The 22,250-nt window shown below is 36.1% G+C and overlaps 1 protein-coding gene and 1 long non-coding RNA gene across 2 annotated transcripts in view; both read left to right on the top strand.

Moving 5' to 3' along the window:
* Nucleotides 1–22,250, top strand: part of LOC309664511 — a 208,323-nt gene that overhangs the window by 93,036 nt on the left and 93,037 nt on the right. The gene's annotated exons all lie outside the window — the stretch shown is intronic.
* ZNF782 (zinc finger protein 782) overlaps nt 10,432–22,250 on the top strand; it is a 60,989-nt gene continuing 49,170 nt past the window's right edge. The window contains exons 1-3 of the mRNA XM_082469702.1: nt 10,432–10,534; nt 12,163–12,257; nt 12,801–12,851. Of these exons, the coding sequence (XP_082325828.1) occupies nt 12,837–12,851 (15 nt within the window). The 5' untranslated portion in view covers nt 10,432–10,534; nt 12,163–12,257; nt 12,801–12,836. The remainder of the gene's footprint in view (nt 10,535–12,162; nt 12,258–12,800; nt 12,852–22,250) is intronic.

Here is a 22,250-nt window from a genome sequence, read left to right as displayed (position 1 = left end):
AATGCTTTTTGTGTTTCCTGAAAGGCTGGGAAGCTGGTCACTCACTCCACTCTCCCTTTCCCTCCAAGGAGAACGGTTTCTAGCTGGGGAGTTTTCTCTTGGCACTGAGCAGTGCCAGCTTGGAAGACAGGGTGGTGTAGGCAAAATGAAGCTGTTCTTCTTTCCCTTTTTGTGCAGTTATTTTCAATTGCTTTGTTCCACTGTGTTGCTGAAGTTTCTTAAGTGCACTCCAGCACTCTTTTTGTTCATGGACAGATGTCTAATTGTTGATCTTTGTTGGGGGATGGAGGCTGAAGTCTCCTACTCCACCATCTTGGTGACATTACTCTGGCTTAATAATATATTGTTAAGGATTTTTTCATCTATATTCATGAGGGATATCAGTCTTTTCTTTGCATGTGATGTCTTCATTTGCCTTTGATATCAAGATGAAACTGGCCTAATAGAATGATGTGAGACATGCTCTCTCTTTTCTACATTTTCTGGAATAGATGGTGAGGGATTGAGATTATTTCTTCCTTTAATATTCAGTGGAATTCACCAGTTGATTCATCTGAATCTGGGCTTTTATTTCCTGAAAGGATTTTAATTACTAATTTAATTTATTATTTGTTATAGATCTATTGAGATTTTCTATTTCTTTTTGAGTCAGTTTTGGAAATTTGGATCTAAGAATTTGTCTGTATCTTATAAAACTTCTAATTTGTAGCATAAAGTTGTTCATAATATTCTCTCATACTCCTTTAATTTCTGTATTTAAATTTCTTGTTTTGGTAAATTCTTGCTTGGAATGCTAGCTAAAGGATTGTCAATTTTTTTTATCTTTTAAAGAGCCAGATTGACAAAATTCTGGTTTTATTGATTTTTGTGTTTTATATTTTGTTGACATGTGTTCTAACCTTTATTATTTCCTTTCTTTTGCATGGTTTCTTCTTTTTTAGTGTCTTGGGGTAGAAACCTAGGTTATTGATATGAGACTTCTCTTCCACTACAGGTGTTTAACAGTATAAATTTCTTTCTAAGCACTGCTTTAGGCACATCCCATACATTTAGATATACTATTTAAAATTTTCATTTACTTCAAAATACTTTCTAGTTTTCCTTCCAATTTATTTTTTGACTTATGTGTTATTCAGATATGTGTCATTTAATTTCCAAATATTTGTGGATATCCCAGATATACTCTGTTCTTGATATTACACATTCCACTGTGGTTGGAGAACATATTTATATTATTTCATTCCTGTTTAATTTATTGATATTTGTTTATGGCTGAATACATGGTCTATCCTAGAGAATGTTCCATGTGCTGTTGAAAAGAATGTGTATTCTGTATTTATTGAATGGAGCATTTTATATATGTCACTTAAATTACTTTGGTTGATAGTGTTTTTCAGGCCTTTCTTCTATAACCTTGCTGATTTTGTTTCATTTTTTTTTCTATTATTTGTGGACATTAGGAAATTGAAATTCCCAACTATTATTGTTGTATTGTCTATTTCTCCTTTCATTTCTATCAGATATTGCTTCATGTATTTTGAAGTTCTGTTATTATATTTGTATACATTTATAATTTTATTGACATTTTATCATTTGGATTTGTCCCTCTTTATCTCTAGTAATATTTCTTGTTTTAAAATCTACCTTGTCTAGTATTAATACAACCACTTCAGCAGGTTACTACTTGCATAACGTATCTTTTCCAAACTTCTACTTTCAATGAATATGTGTCTTTAAATCTAAGATATGTCTTTTGTAGCTTGTATATAGTTGGATCTTGCTATATTATCCATTTTGTCAATCTCTGTTTTCTAACTGAGTTGTTTAGACTATTTACATTTAGTGCAGTTATTGATAGGGTCAGAATTACATTTGCCATTTTGCTATTTGTCTTCTGTTTTCAGTCTTCTTTGTTCCTCTGTTCTTCCTTTAATGACTTCTTTTGTGTAAAATATTTTAGTACATTATTTTAATTCTTTTATTGATTTTTACTACATTTTTGAATTATTTTCCTAGTGTCTGAACTTCGTATTCCAATATACATCTTAACTTATTGCAGTCTATTTCAAAATAATGTTAACTGAATTCCCATGAAACATAGAATGTTTTCTACAATATATCTCTATTCTTTTCCCTTCTTGAGTAATTGTTTTAATATATATTACATCCATATGCCTTACAAACCAACAATACAGTGTTATAATTATTTCTTTATACAATCTTATGCATTTTAAAGAATTTAATAGAAGAAATGAGAAAATATATTTATAAATTCTTTTATTCTTAATCTAGATATTTATTACTCCTGGTACTTTTCATTTCTTCCAGTTGATTTGTGCTAGTATCTAATGTCATTTTCTTCTAGCCCAAAGAATTTACTTTAGTATTTGTCATAAATCAGTTCTGATAGCAAGGAATTCTCCCAGCCTTTTAAAATTCAGAAATGTCCTTATTTCACCTTTATAACTGGTGGATAGTTTTGCTGGATAAAAAATTCTTCATTAGCAGTTTTTCTTTCAGTATTTTGAATATGTTATTCCACTGTCTTCTTGGGTCCATTTTCTCTGGTGATAAGCTAGGCTTTTTTTATAGTGATGCTCTCCAGTATGTATTAAGTTGTTTTTCTCTTGCTACTTTTAAGATTTTTCTCTTTGTGTGTGGCTTTCAGCATTTTGACTACAGTGTGTCTGGGTACACATCTCTTTGTATTTATTCTACTTAGGATTCATTAAGCTTCTTGGATGAGTAAATTAACATTTTTCATCAAAGTTAGGAAGTTTGGGCCATTATTCTTCAAAAAATAACAATAACTATTGGATTCACAATTTGAGGAAGTATATTAGATGAAACTTGATACATTTAGTGCAAAAGTCTAGGGACCTTGAAATTGGAATGACTACATGTCTTTGGATTCAGACATAGCCTGAATACATTGAGCATGATGAGTACACCTTGATCTCATAAGCAGTTTTTTCTCCCCATGTGAGACAGTTTCTACATTGCTGGTACGCAACTATTAGATGAATCTCAAAATCATTATCCTGAGTGGAAAAAAAAAAAAGACATACAGAAGAGTATGCACCATATGATTCCTTTTGCATGAAACACTACAGAAGACAAAGCTAACCTATAGTGACCAAAATGGAGGGGGACAATTCCTAGATGGAAGTGACTGAACAGTTTAAAAAGTGATCCAATATATTTGGGCTCTCAATAGATGGAAATTATTTTAAGTATTCATTCTGACAAGGCTTGAATATAAGAATATCTTCAAGAGGGACATTATACTTCTGAATCTTTTATAAAATTCTACGCATAGGAGGATGGATGCCAAATAAATACACCTTCTCCCCCAAACCCTACTAGGATGGACTCAATGTGAGGTCAAGATCAAGGTGAAGATCTTCACTTAGACGGATTTACCAAGCATCCAGGAAGCCTAATGTTATTATCAGAGGAGAAAGATATGGACAAGCATCTGCTACTAGTTGGTCAGAGCAGATATTCTCTGCTCTGTACACCTTACCTGGCAAATTAGACACTTGAAGCTTGTGAGGCAGTTCAGGTTTGTTGTACCTGAAATGCTCTCTGAAATTTTAAGGCCTCTAACATGACTAAAAGTTACTGCTTGTGAGCAGATATGAAAAAGAAGTGATTAACTGACTTCTAACAGTGGCACTCTCATTTCTTTCTCACCTAATACTAAGGAGTGATCCTAATATAACGCATCCCTCTTTTAGGGGATTGCACACTCTCCTCAGGGCCTGCCTGTACAACCTCCCTTACTGACTCCAGGCGCATAATGGGAATTTAAAAACCAACTATGCTTGGAGGGAAAATTGCAAGGTGTAATCCAGAAAAAAACACACACACACACACACAAAAGGAACTCAAGATCTTTCTCAATGCTAAATGCTGCAATCAAAATACACAGGGTAGCGGATTGGATGAAAAAAACAAAATCCATCTACATGCTGCCTATAAGAGACTCACTTCAGAGCTAAAGACACACAAAGATTGGAAGTGAGGGGATGGAAAAAGCTATCTCATGCAAATGGACATGACAAGAAAGCAGGAGTAGCAATACTCATATCAGATAAAGTAGACTTTAAAACAAAGTCTATTACAAAAGACAAAGAAGGGCATTATTTTTTTAATAAATTTATTTATTTATTTGTTTTTATTTTTGGCTGTGTTGGGTCTTTGTTGCTGTGTGTGGGCTTTCTCTAGTTGCAGCGAGTGGTGTGTGGGCTTCTCATTGTCGTGGTTTCTCTTGTTGCAGAGCATGGGCTCTAGGCATGTGGGCTTCAGTTGCTGTGACACACGGGCTCTAGAGAGCAGGCTCAGTAGTTGTGGCACCCGGGCTTAGTTGCTCCGCGGCATGTGGGATCTTCCTGGGCCAGGGATCAAACCTGTGTCCCCTGCATTGGCAGGCGGATTCCCAACCACTGCACCACCAGGGAAGCCCAGAAAGGCATGTTTAATGATACAGGGATCAATATAAGAAGAGGATATAATATTTGTAAACATATGTGCACCTAATATAGGAACACCTAAATATATAAGGCAAATATTAATAGACATAAAAGGGAGAAATTTACAATAATATGATAATAGTAGGGGAATTTAACACCAACTTACATCATTGAACAATTCATCCAGACAGAAAGTCAATACAGAAACAGTGGCCTTAAATGACATATTAGACCAGTTGGAATTAATAGATATCTACAGGACATTCCATCTCCAATAAAAACATAATACACAATATTTTCAAATGCATGTGGAACATTCTCCAGGATAGATCACATGATAGGCCGCAAAACAAGTCTCAACAAATTAAAGAAGATAGAAATTTTACCAAACATCATTTCTGACTACAACACTATGAAACTAGTAATCAATTACAGGAAGAAAAGTGGAAAAAACACAAACACATGGAGATTAGACAACATGCTATTAAAAAACCAATGGGTCAACAAACAAAGAGCAAATCAGAAAATATCTTGAGACAAATGAAAATTAAATGCAACTTTCCAGAAGCAATTCTAAGAGGGAAGTTTATAGCAATACAGGCTTACCTCAAGAAATAAGAAAAATATCAAATAAACAACCTAAGCTACCATCTAAACGAATTAGAAGAAGAAGAACAAAGCCCAAAGTCAGGAGAAGGAAGGAAATAATAACGATCATAGCAGAAATAAATAAAACAGAGACAAAAAAATAACAACAGCAACAACAGAAAAGATCAATGAAACCAAGTGTTGGTTTTTGGTTTTTTAAAAAGCTAAAAAAAATAGATAAGCCTTTATCCAGTCTCATTAAGAAAATAAGAGAGAGGACCCAAATAAACAAAATAAGAAATGAAACAAATATCACAAAAATACAAAAAGAAATCCTTAGAGTACTACAAACAGTTATATGCCAACAAATTGGACAACCTGGAAGAAATGGATAAATTCGTAGAAACATACAATTTTCCAAGACTGAATCAGGAAGAAATAGATAATCTGATCAGACTGATTACTAGTATTGAAATTAAATCAGTAATCTAAAAACTCCCCAAAAAACAAAATCCCAGGACAGAACAGCTTCACAGGGGACTTCTACCAAACATAAAAATAAGAGTGAATACCTACCCTTCTCAAACTATTCCAAAAAGTTGAAGAGGAAGGAACATTCCCAAACTCATTCTATGAGGCCACAATTACTCTGATACAAAAACCAGACAAAAAAGAAAATTACAGGTCAATATCATTGATGAACATAGATGCAAAATGAAATATTAGCAAACCAAATTCGACAATACATTAAAAGGATCATACACCATGATCAGAGGAATTTATTCCAGGGATACAAAGATGGTTCAATATCTGCAAATCAACCAATGTGATACACTATATTTAAAAAAAAAGGATATAAATCACATGATCATCTCAATAGATGGAGAAAAAGCATTTGATGAAATTCAACACTCATTCATGATAAACTCTAAACAAATTGGTATAGAGGGAACATATCTCAACATAATAAAGGCCATATATGATAAGCTCACAGCTAGCATAATACTCAGTGGTGAAAAACTGAAAACTTTTCTTCTAAAATCAGGAATAAGAAGGAATGCCCACTTGACACTTCTATTTAACATAGTGTTGGAAGTCCTAGCCACAGCAATCAGGCAAGAAAAGGAAATAAAAGGCATCCAAATTAGAAGGGAAGAAAACTATCACTATTTGCAGATGACATGATACTATATTTAGAAAACCCTAAAGTTTCTACCAAAAAAACTACTAGAACTAATAAATAAATTTAGAAAAGTTGCAGGATACAAGATCAATGTACAGAAATCTGTTGCTTTCTGTACACTAATAATGAGCTATCAGAAAGAGAAAGCAAAAAAGCATTCCCATTAACAATTTCATCAAAATGAATAACATATGTTTTAGGCATAAACTTAACCAAGGAGGTCAAAGACCTAACTCTGGAAACCATAAGACATTAATGAAGGAAACTGAATAGGAAGCAAATAAATGGAAAGATATCCAATATTTGTGGATCAGAAGAATTAATATTGTTAAAATGTCCATACTATCTAAAACAATCTACAGATAAAATATCCATGAAATTTTTCATAGAAGTAGAATAAATAATCCTAAAATTTGTGTCGAACACAAAAGACCTCAAATGGCCAAAACAATCTTGAGAAAGAAGAACAGAACTGAAGGAATAATGCTCCCTGACTTCAGACTTTACTACCAAGCTACAGTCATCAAAACAGTATGGTACTGGCACAAAACAGACACATAGATCAATGCAACAAAATGGAGTGTTCAGAAATAAACCCACGCACTTAAGGTCAATTATTCTATGACAAAGGAGGCAAAAATATACAATGGGGAAAAGACAGTCTCTTCAATAAGTGGTGCTGGGAAAACTGGACAGCTACATGTAAATATTGACATTAGAACATTTTCTGACACCATATACAAAAATAAACTCAAAATTGATTAAAGACTTAAACATAGGACTGGAAATCATAACACTCCTAGAAGAAAACGTCAGAAGTACACTCTTTAAGATAAGTCTTAGCAATATATTTTTTTGATCTGTCTCCTAAAGCAAAGGAAACAAAAGCAAAAATGGGACCTAATCAAACTTAAAGGCTTTTGAACAGAGAAAGAAACCATCAACAGAACAAAAAGGCAACCTACTGAATGAGAGAAGGTATTTGCAAATTATATTTCTAGTAAAGGGTTAATATAGAGTTCATACAACTCAACATAAAAAGAAAAGCCCTATTTTAAAATGGGCAGAAGACCTGAATAGACATTTTTCCAAAGAAGACACAGATGGCCAACAGGCACATGAAAAGATGCTCAGCATCACTAATAAATGCAAATCAATCACCATGAGATATTACCTCACACCTGTCTAAATAACTATCATCAAAAAGATAACATATAATAAATGTTGGCAAGGATATGGAGATAAGGGAACCCTCATACACTGTTGATGAGAATGTAAATTGGTACAGTAACTATGGAAAACAGTATGGCTGTTCCTCAAAAAAATAAAAACAGAGCTACTGTATGACCCAACAATTCTGCTCCTGGATATGTGTCTGAAAAAAAAATGAAAACACTAATTTGAAAAGATATGTGCACCCCCATGTTCATAGCAGCATTATTTACAATAGCCAAGATATGGAAGCAACCTAAGTGTCCACCAACAGATGAATGGATAAAGAAGATGTGGTATATATACAATGGAATACTACTCAGCCATAAAAAAGAATGAAATTTTGCCATTTGTAACAACATGAATGGACCTGGAGGGTATTATGCTTAGTGAAATAAATCATACAGAGAAAGACGAATACTGTGTGTTTTCACTTATACGTGGAATTTTAAAAAGTAAACGAATGACTATAACAAAACAGAAACAGACTCACAGATACAGAGAACTAACCAGTGTTTACTAATGGGAGAGGTGTAGCAGAGGGGCAATGTAGGAGAAGGGGATTAAGACGTACAAACTACTAGGTATAAAATAAATAAGATACAAGGTTGTAATGTATAGCACAGGGAATATAGCCAATATTTTATAACTTTAAATGGAGTATAATCTATAAAAATATCGAATCACTATGTTGTATACCTGAAACTAATATAATATTGTAAATCAACTATACTTCAATTTTTAAAAAATGATCTTGCTCAGTAGTACAAGCAGAAACTTGGTCGCATATATTTGGGTGGATCCTTAGGGTATTAAACAAGGAGGGATGAATTATGTTCAGATAGGGGCAAATTTATCAATATGAGTATACCCATGATGGACTCAGGAGCAGCCCATGCTGCATTTCATACCAATGAAATATGTATTTCTCTAATGAGATCCTGATAAATATTTTTTAAAACTCTCTGAGTTTTTTTGACGTGCAGCCATCTTTTGTGGTAACCTGAAGACATCTGTGGTGGTGGCTCTTCAATAATGAAGTCTGTGAAATAGAATAGATGGGCACCCTACAAAGATACTTCTTGACATATATACCTATAATATATGAAATTCTGTGTCTGTGGGCAGAAAACACAAGTCATCATAACAGGGATTCAGATCCTCTTTCTCAGTCCTTGATACATCCTACTTTATAGACAGGAGGCTTCAAGTAAAGGAGAGACTGGGTCCTTTTGACAAAATTTCTTGTAACTTAGTCACAAGTATATACAATTAATCATTCCCCAAAAGTCCCTAAGGGAGACCTGTGCCATCTACCAGTTGACTCTCCTTCAAACTGGATCTACAATGTATGGTAGCATCATTGGAAGTTATGGCTACTGCAATTACAGTCTCACTTAGGAGTGGTTCTCAAATGTGTGGTGATAAGAAATCTTCCCAGGGGCAAATTTTAAGGAGGTATATTTAGTAGTTCACTTTGTGAAGAAGAGCTGTGTCCTGAGTTTAGATTTATACTGATTCGTGTCCAAAGCTCAATGAGTTGACGGGTAGAAGGGGGCTAGACAAGAATAAGACTGGAATAAGATGTCTGGATGAGACAGATGTGGATGAAGTTCTAGGAATAGGTACTGAATAGGGTTTACAAATGCTTAAGAGAGGATAGGACATTAGAGGGAAGAAAACAAGTGAGGTTTGTGTATTTATAACTTTGGCTGGCTGTGCAGAGCCATGTAATGGCCATTACAATGTTTCTCTTCCTAAGGCCACAGCTCTCATAAGTGTAGCCTTTTCTGCCAGGCTCTGGTAATATTACTTACCCTCACTATAAGCCTGGTGGTGATGATGGTTCCCTACCATCATCAGTTACAGGATGCTTCACCAACCCTACCCATGTTTTTGGAGCCCCCGTTTATTAAACTCAAGTGTCCTTTTGTTTCTTGACAACTGACACGTGTTTTTTTAGGTGACCCTGACAACAACCCTGATCATAAACTCCATGGGGATAGGGAATTTAATATCTTTTACCTGATGTTGTTATCCCAGCATCTAGAATGATGTCTATCGCACAGCAAGTTTTCAATAAATATTTGTTCCATGAACATATGTAGTGACCACTTTCTTTCTGTTAGTGAAATTTATGTTAGTCTATTATGATTGATTTAATGTAATATTGATTTAATACAGTTTGACCAGCATTTTAGTGCTGTTATTTGTAATTTATTAAAGAATGACAAAGAATTACGTATGTTAGCAAAAAGCAAGCAAACTTGTTATGTGCACAGAAATCCAAGATCAACGTAATTTAATTAACAAAATTTGTTGAAACAATAATAGAATTCATCTGAAAACAATGTTGATTCATAAAAACTAACAGCTTCCTTATATATCAATACATCTATACCTGCAGCACTGCCTTGACCTCCAGTAGAACCTCCACACTGGGCTCCAGGGGTGCCAGCACGGGGCTTAGGGGTTAATGGGTCTGTTGGCTGTATAGAAACAGTGTAGAGGTCCCAATTGAAACATTACAAAATTATAATTTTACAGCTATATAATTTCAATCCTAAATACCTCAATCGTCCCGCCTTTTTTTTTTTACAAAACCAATTTTCTTACGTAACTCAAAATTTTTTCACACTTTACCTACGTAATGGTAATTTTAACATTTTCAATATCCAGTCCATATTCAAGTTTCCCCAACTGTCTCCAAATGACTTATGAAAAAACTGCTATTTCAATTGGGAGCCAATAGAGGACCACCCTTTGCATCTGGCATTTAAGTTGATATTTAACCCGTTCTCTTCAGGATCCTTGAGAGACTCAGCAGGATACTTTTAAGACATCGCCCTTCAGCTTTCTAGAATGCGTAAATGCCTAAAGAGTGACCGCAGCAGTGGACGCGGAGGTCTATGGGAAATGTAGTCTTGAATCCTTCTGTTTTACCGCGCGGCACTCTGGGAAGGGGCTTCTGGGCTGCTTCTGCGCGTGCGCGGCTGTATCCCCGCCTCCTCCCTCGTCTTCTCTGGACTTCAGGGTAGAGGTTTGGGAGCCTGGGAGTCGGCTCGGAAAGTGAAGGGTGCGCACCTGGGGTGAGAGTGCGGGGGGACCAGCTGAGAGGGGTGCATTTGTGCCTAGGGATGGAAGCGGAAAATCTTTGGGACTCCCTCCCACCAACGCCGGTGTATGCGCCCGGGCGGGCCCTCAGCCTAGGGAAGGCCGGTAGGGGGTGACCCCGGCCCTCGGGCTCCCGGGGTGCAGGTCGGGCTGGTCCGGTTAAGAGCAGGTGCTCAGTGTAGGCCTGGGTGTGTGGGGACCGTGTGCTCGGCCCCGCCTGCAGCCCGACAGGGGAAAAAAAGCCCATGTCGGCGGCAGGGGGGAAAGTGAATTTATAGTGCTGACGGTGGCCAGGGGTCTGCGATGAGCGCCCCAGCTCTGGAGCAGAAGGACCCGGGTAAATTACAGGTCTGTCACCTGTAAGCAGGGTTACAGAAGGAACCTGGGTAAGAGGTATTTCATATGAAAATGATACTAATGATGACTGTTTCATGGCGTTGTTTTGAAACTTAGATCTAAGTCATCACTTGTAAAGCATTTAGACAAGTGCCAGGTACTGAGCACAGAGTAAGTGACAACTGCTATTATAGTTGGAAGACACTTTATTCTTTTCCTTGGACGGCTTTATGTTATCTCACAACCACTTTAACAAAAACCGAGGCTCAGGTTGGTGGAACGGTGTGGTCAGGTCACAAGCTAGTAGTGAGGGAGTTTAGATTCAAGGGCAGGTGTGCTTTACTTACAGCCTCAGGCTTTGTCTAAATATCACACCTACCTAATACCGTCATTGTAGCCTTCACGGCACTTAGCGAAGAGGCCTGTCCCTGGTTCCCAGAAGTATAAGGGAAAGTGAATGTAGATGGAATCCTACCATGTGTCAAAATGTATTCTGGGATTTCTAGTGTCTCTTCAGGTCACTTGGAGCAGACAGAGGTCCCTGGCCCCTTCTGCATTGTCAGGCTGTCTTTTAAGTCTGGTATTATAATGAATTCCAAGAATTAGGCTTTTGCTCCTAAAATGAATTGCTTCTTGGATCCACGTCCCAGTTACCTTGAAACAAAGTGACCCTTGTGAAGTAGGAAGCAGGGAGTCTCTGTTAACAGGGAGTCTCTGTTAACAGGAGTCTTACCTGGAAGAGAGCACCCCTATGACCTTAGACCTCGTTCCAGAGCCTCAGAGCAGAGACAGAAGAGCCCAGAAAGGAGCAGATCCTAGATTTGCAAGGTCAGAAGCCGTTCTTTTTTTTTTTTTCCAGAAGCTGTTCTTAATCTCCCTGCTCAGAATGAGCCAGTCTTGGTGATGACCCCACCTCCAGAAGCCACCAGACTATGTGACAGTGGGGGGTTTGGGCCAGCCTGAGAAGAGCAAGGTGAGCTGAACTGGTCCAGGGGCAGGCTGTTCAGGAAAGGCCATTTTGTTGGAGAGCTTGTGAGGGTGAGTTCCGGGGGTAAGGGATAACTAGGCAGAGGGAGGAAATGCTGTCTCCACTCCCCTTAAATGCCCCCCCCCCAAAGATGCTGTGTTGCTGTCACATGTGTCTATCACCACATGTGACACTAGTGGTATGCTGACCTCACAGGATCCCAGAATGATGATATATGAAGGGTTTTCCAAGGTCATCTATTTCTAACTCTCTTGAAATCTTTAAAGACATCGGACCTGAAAAGTTCAGTGACTTGTCCAGGGAAACCCAGTTTGTTTGTGACAGAATCAGGAGGAAAACAGTGCACTTCGCCCTCTCACAGGTAGGTCACCAAAAGCATCTTATCAAAAGGGCCTTTTGACAAATATATCACGGCTGAAACAATTAAAATTTCCTGCCTTAAGGCATCCCATCTCTTTTATTAGGCTTTCTGTAGATTGTTTATACCAGTGGGTAAATAATATTAATAAGAAAAATAGATAAATGATGCATACTGAGTATTGTTCTGCTAAGTTAATTTTAATGAAAGTATAGTGTCTTATCCTTTGGTGTATTTAATTCAGCTAATCTTCTGTTGTTTTTATTTACTTGTGTTAGGACACATGCATTATTTTTAAAACGATTGAGAAAAGTTTACATTCACTCAGTTAAAAACTGCAGATTTAATCCTCATGGTCATCTCAGAGTCACACAAAGACAGGTGGTGCCACCTGTACATGATCACTCTAGTGCCTTTTCAAGGCCGAGAGGGCCCTATGCCTATAAGGAAGCTGATCCCCAACTAGGGTGCTGAGATTTTGGGGGATGAATCTAGGAGCTATAAGACAGGTTATGTCTCATGACACCCATCTTTCTGTCCCCTCAGCTGAACCACAGTTCTCTACTCTCCCAAGAGCAGAAAATGAACATACCTCAGGTGAGCTCTTTATTCTTTCCCCATTTTGCATTTTTATGGATTTACAAGGTTAAGAAGCATCCATGCATTAAATGGAAAAGGAGAAATAAAAATAGACCAAGTCAATCTTGAGGGATATAATATACACTGTTTTACTATTAATTGTGATGTTTGCTGTCAGCTTTTGGTAGGTTACCTTTCTCAGGGTAAGAAGGTTGCCTCCAGGTATCAGTTTGCTAAGATTTCACATTAGTCATGAATGTGCATTAAATTACATTGATTACATTTTGTGTATCTATTGGAGCAAAGCTATAGCTTATTTCCTTTAATCTATAAATACTGTAAACAGTGTAATGGATTTTCTAATGTTAACTTAAATCCCTGTGTAGACCCTAATTGCTAATAAGTGTGGTAAGTTGCTTCTTACATATCTTCCTAGAACTTTTTACTAATACTGTATTTAGGATTTTTATTTTTGTATCCACAAGTTGGATTAGACTATACTTTCTTGTTTCTGTGTCCAATTATAGTACCATGGTCATAGTCTCATAAAAGGAAATGGGACATTTTCCTGCTCCTTTTCTTTAATAATAATTTAGATGAGAAAATTGTGTTACATGTAGATTTTGTGAAACTCACCTATAAATTAGGGCCTTATGAAGACTTTTTGCTTGAAGATTTTGATTAATTTATTGGTCATAAGTCTATGATGGATTTGTATTTTTCTTTTTAGTGTAACTTTCCTCATTACGTTTTCATAGAAAATTGTTCGTTTTTATTTTATTTTTTTTAATTTTGGCTGCGAAGGGTCTTAGTTGTGACACGCTGGATCTTTGTTGTGGCATGCAGGATCTTTAGTTGTGGCATGCAGACTCTTAGTTGTGGCATGCATGCGGGATCTAGTTCCCCAACCAGGGATTGAACCTGGGCCCCTTGCATTGGGAGCGCAGAGTCTTACCCACTAGACCACCAATGAAGTCCCTATTTATGTTTTTAAATGTATTTTCATGCGCTTGTTGATAGTATTCTCTTAGGATTTCAAAATCTTTGTTATATCAATAATTTCCTTTTTTGATCAACTTTAAAATTTTATTTCAGTATAAAGCTTGCCAATCAGAAAAGGACAAAGTATGTTCTCGTTGGCCCAATCTAAAACTAAGAATTTCTGTGTCTGAGGGTCTTACTATTCTGTGCTGGCAGAATAGAGTAGAGGAATTGGGAGTAGAGGAACGTGCACTTGCCATGTTTGTGCTTTCTACCTTTGCATACCCACCTGTCAGCACCATTTGTTGACAAGAATATCCTTTCTCCATTGAATTGCATTGGCACCTCTGAGGGAAATCAACTAGCAACCTATGTTTGGGTCTGTTTCTGGATTCTGTTCACTTCTTTTTTTTTATTTTTTTTAAAAATTTTCTTGAAGTATAGTTGATTTACAATGTTGTGTTAGTTTCTGCTGTACAGCAAAGTGACAGAGTTAAACATATATATACATTCTTTTTTGTATTTTCATTATGGTTTATCACAGGATATTGAATATAGTACCCTGTGCTATACAGTAGGACCTTGTTATTTATCCATCCTATATATAAAGCTTGCATCTGCTAATCTCAAACTCCCAATCCTTCCGCCCCCCACCCCTCCTCTCCCTTGGCAACCACAAGTCTATTCTCTATATCTATGTGGACTCTGTTCACATCTGATGACCTTAATCCTTTTGCTAATACCACGTTGCTTTGATGAGTGTCTCTTTATAGTAACTCTTGAAATCAGATAATATGTGTCTTACAACTTGGTTCTTTTTTGGGAGTGTTTTGGAGATTCTGGGTACTTTGCTTCTCTATAGAAAGTTTTGAAAATTGGCTTGTCTATCTCAGGAAAGCCTGCTGAGATTTTGATTTTGACTGCACTGACTCTATAGAATCTGTAATATAGATCAATTTGAGGAGAATTAACATCTTGATCAAAATGTCTTCCAATACATTAACACATTATCTTTCTCAATGGGGGGGTTTTGAGTGTTTTCATTTTTATTCTTTTGAGTCAAAAGGATAGTTTTGACTTACAGTCTAAAAGAATAACTCTACATTTTGAAGATAAACTCTAGTGGGGTAGTAGTGAAAGCAGGAACAATATAGGAGGCTATTTCTGTAATCCTAGCAATAAATGATGATCATTTAAGGGTGTTAGTTGCTTTCAAGTGGTCGGATTCTGGAGGTAATTTAAGGTAGAGCCAACAGTCTAGGAGTGTGTGTTTCTTCTCCACAACCTTACAAATAGAGGGTGCCATCAAACTTTTTGAATTTTTACTAAGTGATTAAAAATGATAACTCAAGTTTAGTTTTACAGACTTGCCTCTTCTCATGAGTGAGGTGGAACATCTTTTTTGTTTGTAATTCATCTATAGTTCTTTTTTATTGAACTGTTTATTTCTTACTGTTTTCCTGTTGATTTGCTGATTTTAATTAATATATCCAGTATATCTTTATAGCTATTTTTCAGTGATATAAGTTGCACAATTTTCCTAGTTTTTCATATTTTTGCCTTGCTCATGTTTTTTAAATTTTTGCCATAAAGGCATTTGTTTCTGTTTTTAACTGTGGTGAACTTTTTTTGGCATTTAAAAAAAATGTATTGAAATATAGTTGATTTTCAATGTTGTGTTAGTTTCAGGTATACAGCAAAGTGATTCAGTTATACAAATGTATATACATATACATATATATACGGTATATATATTCTTTATCAGATTCTTTTCCATTATAGGTTATTACACGATACTGAGTATAGCTCCCTGTGCTATACAGTAGGTCCTTGTTGTTTATCTGTTTTATATATTGTGGTGTGTATATGTTAATCCCAAATTCCTAATTTATCCCTCCCTCCCTTTGCCCTTTGATAACCATAAGTTGTTTTCTACGTCTTTGAGTTTATATCTCTTCTGTAAGTAAGTTCATTTGTATCATCTTTTTAGATTACACATATAAGTGATATCATATAATATTTGTCTTTCTCTTTCTTAATATGATAATCTCTAGGTCCATCCATGTTGCTGCAAATGGCATGATTTCATTCTTTTTTGTGGCTGAGTAATATTCCATTGCATGTATATAGATATATACACACCACATCTTTATCCATTCATCAGTTGATGGAAATTTAGGTTGCTTCCATGTCTTGGCTATTGTAAAATGCTGCAATGAACATTGGGGTGCATGTATCTTTTCGAAGTATGGTTTTCTCCAGATATATGCCCAGGATTGGGATTGCAAGATCATATGGGAGCTCTATTTTTAGTTTTTTAAGGAACCTCCATACTGTTCTCCATAGTGGCTGCACCAATTTACATCCCCACCAACAGTGTAGGAGGGTTCCCTTTTCTCCACATCCTCTCCAGCATTTGTTATTTGTAGATATTTTGATGATAGCCATTCTGACTGGTGTGAGGTGATACCTCATTGTAGTTTTGATTTGCATTTCTCTAATAATTAGTGATATTGAGCATCTTTCATATGCCTGTTAGCCATCTGTATGTCTTCTTTGGAGAAATGTCTGTTTAGGTCTTCTGCCCATTTTTTGGTTAGGTTGTTTGGTTTGAGCTGTTTGTATATTTTGGAAATTAATCCCTTGTCAGTAGTATCATTTGCAAATATTTTCTCCCAGTCTGTAGGTTGTCTTTTCATTTTGTTTATGGTTTCCTATGCTGTGCAAAAGCTCTTAAGTTTAATTAGGTCCTATTTGTTTATTTTTGTTTTTATTTCCATTACTGTAGGAGACAGATCCAGAAAAATATTGCTGTGATTTATGTCAAAGAGTGTTCTGCCTGTGTTTTCCTCTAGGAGTTTTATAGTATCTGGTCTTACATTTAGATCTTTAATTCATTTTATTTTTGTATATGGTGTTAGAGAATGTTCTTTTTTTTTTTTTTTTTTTTTTTAGTAGATCTTTATTGGAGTATAATTGCTTCACAATACTCTGTTAGTTTCTGTTGCAGAACAAAGAGAATCAGCCATATGCCTACACATGTCCTCATATCCCCTCCCTCTTAAGCCTCCCTCCCATCCTCCCTATCCCACCCCTCTTTTTTTTTTTTTTTTTTTTTGGATGACCACAACAAAAGCAACAATGATTGCAATTACCAAACATGAAACACACTCATACTATGTCATAATATTGACATTCAGTCCAGTAATCCTCCACTGTAACAGCTCCTTTACTTTGCAGTGAAAATTGATTTGTATATTCTTTGCCTCTGAGTCCTTGTGGGATTTTTTTTTTTTTAATTCAGACAGAAAGTCACAAAAATTATACTCATCCTCATCAGTTCACTCAGTCCCATGTAACTAATTTTTTTTTCATCTTGATCTTTTGTTAGCAGTTTTATGAGTTCATCAGTTGTTCATTAGAGTTCTGAAAATGCTTATTCATTCAGTTCAGCAGTACAGTCAGTTACCAGAAACCTGTACTTGTCAGAGTCTTTTCCATGAATTTCTTGAAGATGAAACCCTTTTATAGGAACATATTTGCTAAAGCATCAGAGTACACCCAGAACTGTCTGTAAATGACAAAAGACTTAAAAATGACCACAGTTAAAGATTTGATGAAAGTTCATAATAATGCAGTTGACAAGAAAATTAGTTATTTCTGAGATATACATTTTAAAGTAATAACTAGGATTATGACTTATAACATTATACGAGAACATATAAGATTTTTAGAAATTTCATGTAATGTCTGAAACATTTATATTAACATATTTCCATACACATAACCCAAAGAAAGTTTAGTATTAGTTGTTTTGTTTGTTTTTTTATACTGCAGGTTCTTATTAGTCATCAATTTTATGCACATCAGTGTATACATGTCAATCCCAATCGCCCAATTCAGCACACCACCATCCCCACCCCATCGCAGTTTCCCCCCCTTGGTGTCCATATGTCCGTTCTCTACATCTGTGTCTCAACTTCTGCCCTGCAAACTGGCTCATCTGTACCATTTTTCTAGGTTCCACATATATGCATTAATATACGATATTTGTTTTTCTCTTTCTGACTTACTTCACTCTGTATGACAGTCTCTAGATCCATCCAAGTCTCAACAAATGACTCAATTTCGTTCCTTTTTATGGCTGAGTAATATTCCATTGTATATATGTACCACATCTTCTTTATCCATTCTTCTGTTGATGGGCATTTAGGTTGCTTCCATGACCTGGCTATTGTAAATAGTGCTGCAATGAACATTCGGGTGCATGTGTCTTTTTGAATTACGGTTTTCTCTGGGTATATGCCCAGTAGTGGGACTGCTGGGTCATATGGTAATTCTATTTTTAGTTTTTTAAGGAACCTCCATACTGTTCTCCATAGTGGCTGTATCAATTTACATTCCCACCAACAGTGCAAGAGGGTTCCCTTTTCTCCACACCCTCTCCAGCATTTGTTGTTTATAGATTTTCTGATGATGCCCATTCTAACTGGTGTGAGGTTACCTCATTGTAGTTTTGATTTGCATTTCTCTAATAATTAGTGATGTTGAGCAGCTTTTCATGTGCTTCATGGCTGTTGTATGTCTTCTTTGGAGAAATGTCTATTTAGGTCTTCTGCCCATTTTTGGATTGGGGTGTTTGTTTCTTTAATATTGAGCTGAATGAGCTGTTTATATATTTTGGAGATTAATCCTTTGTCTGTTGATTCATTTGCAAAAATTTTCTCCCATTCTGAGGGTTGTCTTTTCGTCTTGTTTATGGTTTCCTTTGCTGTGCAAAAGCTTTGAAGTTTCATTAGGTCCCATTTGTTTATTTTTGTTTTTGTTTCCATTACTCTAGGAGGTGGATCAAAAAAGATCTTGCTGTGATTTATGTCAAAGAGTGTTCTTCCTATGTTTTCCTCTAAGAGTTTTATAGTACCCAGTCTTACATTTAGGTCTCTAATCCATTTTGAGTGTATTTTGTGTATGGTGTTAGGGAGTATTCTAATTTCATTCTTTTACATGTAGCTGTCCAGTTTTCCCAGCACCACTTATTGAAGAGACTGTCTTTACTCCATTGTATATCCTTGCTTCCTCTGTCATAGATTAGTTGACCACAAGTGCATGGGTTTATCTCTCACCTTTCTATCTTGTTCCATTGATCTATGTTTCTGTTTTTGTCCCAGTACCATATTGTCTTGATTACTGTAGCTTTGTAGTATAGTCTGAAGTCAGGAAGTCTGATTCCTCCAGCTCCGTATTTTTCCCTCAAGACTGCTTTGGCTATTCGGGGTCTTTTGTGTCTCCATACAAATTTTAAGTTTTTGTTCTACTTCCATAAAAAATGCCATTGGTAATTTGATAGGGGTTGCATTGAATCTCTAGATTCCTTTGGGTAGTATAGTCATTTTCACAATATTGATTCTTCCAATCCAAGAACATGGTATATCTCTCCATCTGTTGGTATCATCTTTAATTTCTTTCATCAGTGTCTTATAGTTTTCTGCATACAGGTCTTTTGTCTGCCTAGGTAGGTTTATTCCTAGGTATTTTATTCTTTTTATTGCAATGGTAAATGGGAGTGTTTCCATAATTTCTCTTTCAGATTTTTCATCATTAGTGTATAGGAATGCTAGAGATTTCTGTGCATTAATTTTGTATCCTGCTACTTTACCAAATTCATTAATTAGCTCTAGTATTTTTCTGGTGGCATCTTTAGGATTCTCTATGTATAGTATCATGTCATCTGCAAACAGTGACAGTTTTACTTCTTCTTTTCCAATTTGTATTCCTTTTATTTCTTTTTCTTCTCTGATTGCCATGGCTAGGACTTCCAAAACTACGTTGCATAATAGTGGTGAGAGTGGACATCCTTGTCTTATTCCTATTCTTAGAGGAAATGCTTTCAGTTTTTCACCATTGAGAATGATGTTTGCTGTGGGTTTGTCATATATGGCCTTTATTATGTTGAGGTGGGTTCCCTCTACGCCCACTCTCTGGAGAGTTTTTATCAGAAATGGTGTTGAATTTTGTCAAAAGCTTTTTCTGCATCTATTGAGATGATCATATAGTTTTTATTCTTCAATTTGTTAATATGGTGTATCACATTGATTGATTTGCGTATATTGAAGAATCCTTGCATCCCTGGGATAAATCCCACTTGATCGTGGTGTATGATCCTTTAATGTGTTGTTGGATTCTGTTTGCTAGTATTTTATTGAGGATTTTTGAATCTATATTCATCAGTGATATTGGTCTGTAATTTTCTTTTTTTGTAGTGTCTTTGTCTGGTTTTGGTATCAGGGTGATGGTGGCCTCATAGAATGAGTTTGGGAGTGTTCCTTCCTCTGCAATTTTTTGGAAGAGTTTGAGAAGGATAGGTGTTAGCTCTTCTCTAAATGTTTGATAGAATTCACCTGTGAAGCCATCTGGTCCTGGACTTTTGTTTGTTGGAAGATTTTTAATCACAGTTTCAATTTCATTACTTGTGATTGGTCTGTTCATATTTTCTGTTTCTTCCTGGTTCAGTCTTGGAAGCTTATACCTTTCTAAGAATTTGTCCATTTCTTCCAGGTTGTCTATTTTATTGGCATAAAGTTGCTTGTAGTAGTCTCTTAGGATGCTTTGTATTTCTGCGGTGTCTGTTGTAACTTCTCCTTTTTCATTTCTGATTTTATTGATTTGAGTCCTCTCCCTCTTTTTCTTGATGAGTCTGGCTAATGGCTTATCAATTTTGTTTATCTTCTCAAAGAACCAGCTTTTAGTTTTATTGATCTTTGCTATTGTTTTCTTTGTTTCTATTTCATTTATTTCTGCTCTGATCTTTATGATTTCTTTCCTTCTGCTAACTTTGGGTTTTGTTTGTTCTTCTTTCTCTAGTTTCTTTAGGTGTAAGGTTAGATTGTTTACTTGAGATTTTTCTTGTTTCTTTAGGTAGGCTTGTATAGCTATAAACTTCCCTCTTAGAACTGCTTTTGCTGCATCCCATAGGTTTTGGGTCATCGTGTTTTCATTGTCATTTGTCTCTAGGTATTTTTTGATTTCCTCTTTGATTTCTTCAGTGATCTCTTGGTTATTTAGTAACGTATTATTTAGCCTCCATGTGTTTGTCTTTTTGACGTTTTTTTCCCTGTAATTCATTTCTAATCTCATAGCGTTGTGGTCAGAAAAGATGCTTGATATGATTTCAATTCTCTTAGATTTACTGAGGCTTGATTTGTGACCCAAGATGTGATCTATCCTGGAGAATGTTCCGTGCGCACTTGAGAAGAACGTGTAATCTGCTGTTTTTGGATGGAATGTCCTATAAATATCAATTAAATCTATCTGGTGTATTGCGTCTTTTAAAGCTTGTGTTTCCTTATTTATTTTCATTTTGGATGATCTGTCCATTGGTGTAAGTGAGGTGTTAAACTCCCCCACTATTATTGTGTTACTGTCGATTTCCTCTTTTATAGCTGTTAGCAGTTGCCTTATGTATTGAGGTGTCCTATGTTGGGTGCATATACATTTATAATTGTTATATCTTCTTCTTGGATTGATCCCTTGATCATTATGTAGTGTCCTTCCTTGTCTCTTGTAACATTCTGTATTTTAAAGTCTATTTTATCTGATATGAGTATAGCTACTCCAGCTTTCTTTTGATTTCCATTTGCATGGAATATCTTTTTCCATCCCCTCACTTTCAGTCTGTATGTGTCCCTAGGTCTAAAGTGGGTCTCTTGTAGACAGCATATATATGGGTCTTGTTTTTGTATCCATTCAGCAAGCCTGTGTCTTTTGGTTGGAGCATTTAATCCATTCACATTTAAGGTAATTATTGATATGTATGTTCCTATGACCATTTTCTTAATTGTTTTGGGTTTGTTTTTGTAGGTCCTTTTCTTCTCTTAGAGAAGTTCCTTTAGTATTTGTTGTAGAGCTGGTTTGGTGGTGCTGAATTCTCGTAGCTTTTGCGTGTCTGTAAAGCTTTTGATTTCTCCATCAAATCTAAATGAGATCCTTGCCGGGTAGAGTAATCTTGGTTGTAGGTTCTTCCCTTTCATCACTTTAAGTATATCATGCCACTCCCTTCTGGCTTGTAGAGTTTCTGCTGAGAAATCAGCTGTTAACCTTATGGGAGTTCCCTTGTATGTTATTTGTCGTTCTTCCCTTGCTGCTTTCAATAATTTTTCTTTGTCTTTAATTTTTGCCACTTTGATTACTATGTGTCTCGGCGTGTTTCTCCTTGGGTTTATCCTGTATGGGACTCTCTGCGCTTCCTGGACTTGGGTGGCTAATTCCTTTCCCATGTTAGGGAACTTTTCGACTATAATCTCTTCAAATATTTTCTTGGGTCCTTTCTCTCTCTCTTCTCCTTCTGGGACCCCTATAATGCGAATGTTGTTGCGTTTAATGTTGTCCCAGAGGTCTCTTAGGCTATCTTCATTTCTTTTCATTCTTTTTTCTTTAGTC

The sequence above is a fragment of the Balaenoptera physalus genome, assembly GCF_965194825.1.
Source record: "Balaenoptera physalus genome assembly, chromosome: 7".
In the NCBI taxonomy this organism is placed as follows: domain Eukaryota; kingdom Metazoa; phylum Chordata; class Mammalia; order Artiodactyla; family Balaenopteridae; genus Balaenoptera; species Balaenoptera physalus.
This window is presented reverse-complemented; position numbering and strand designations above follow the sequence as displayed.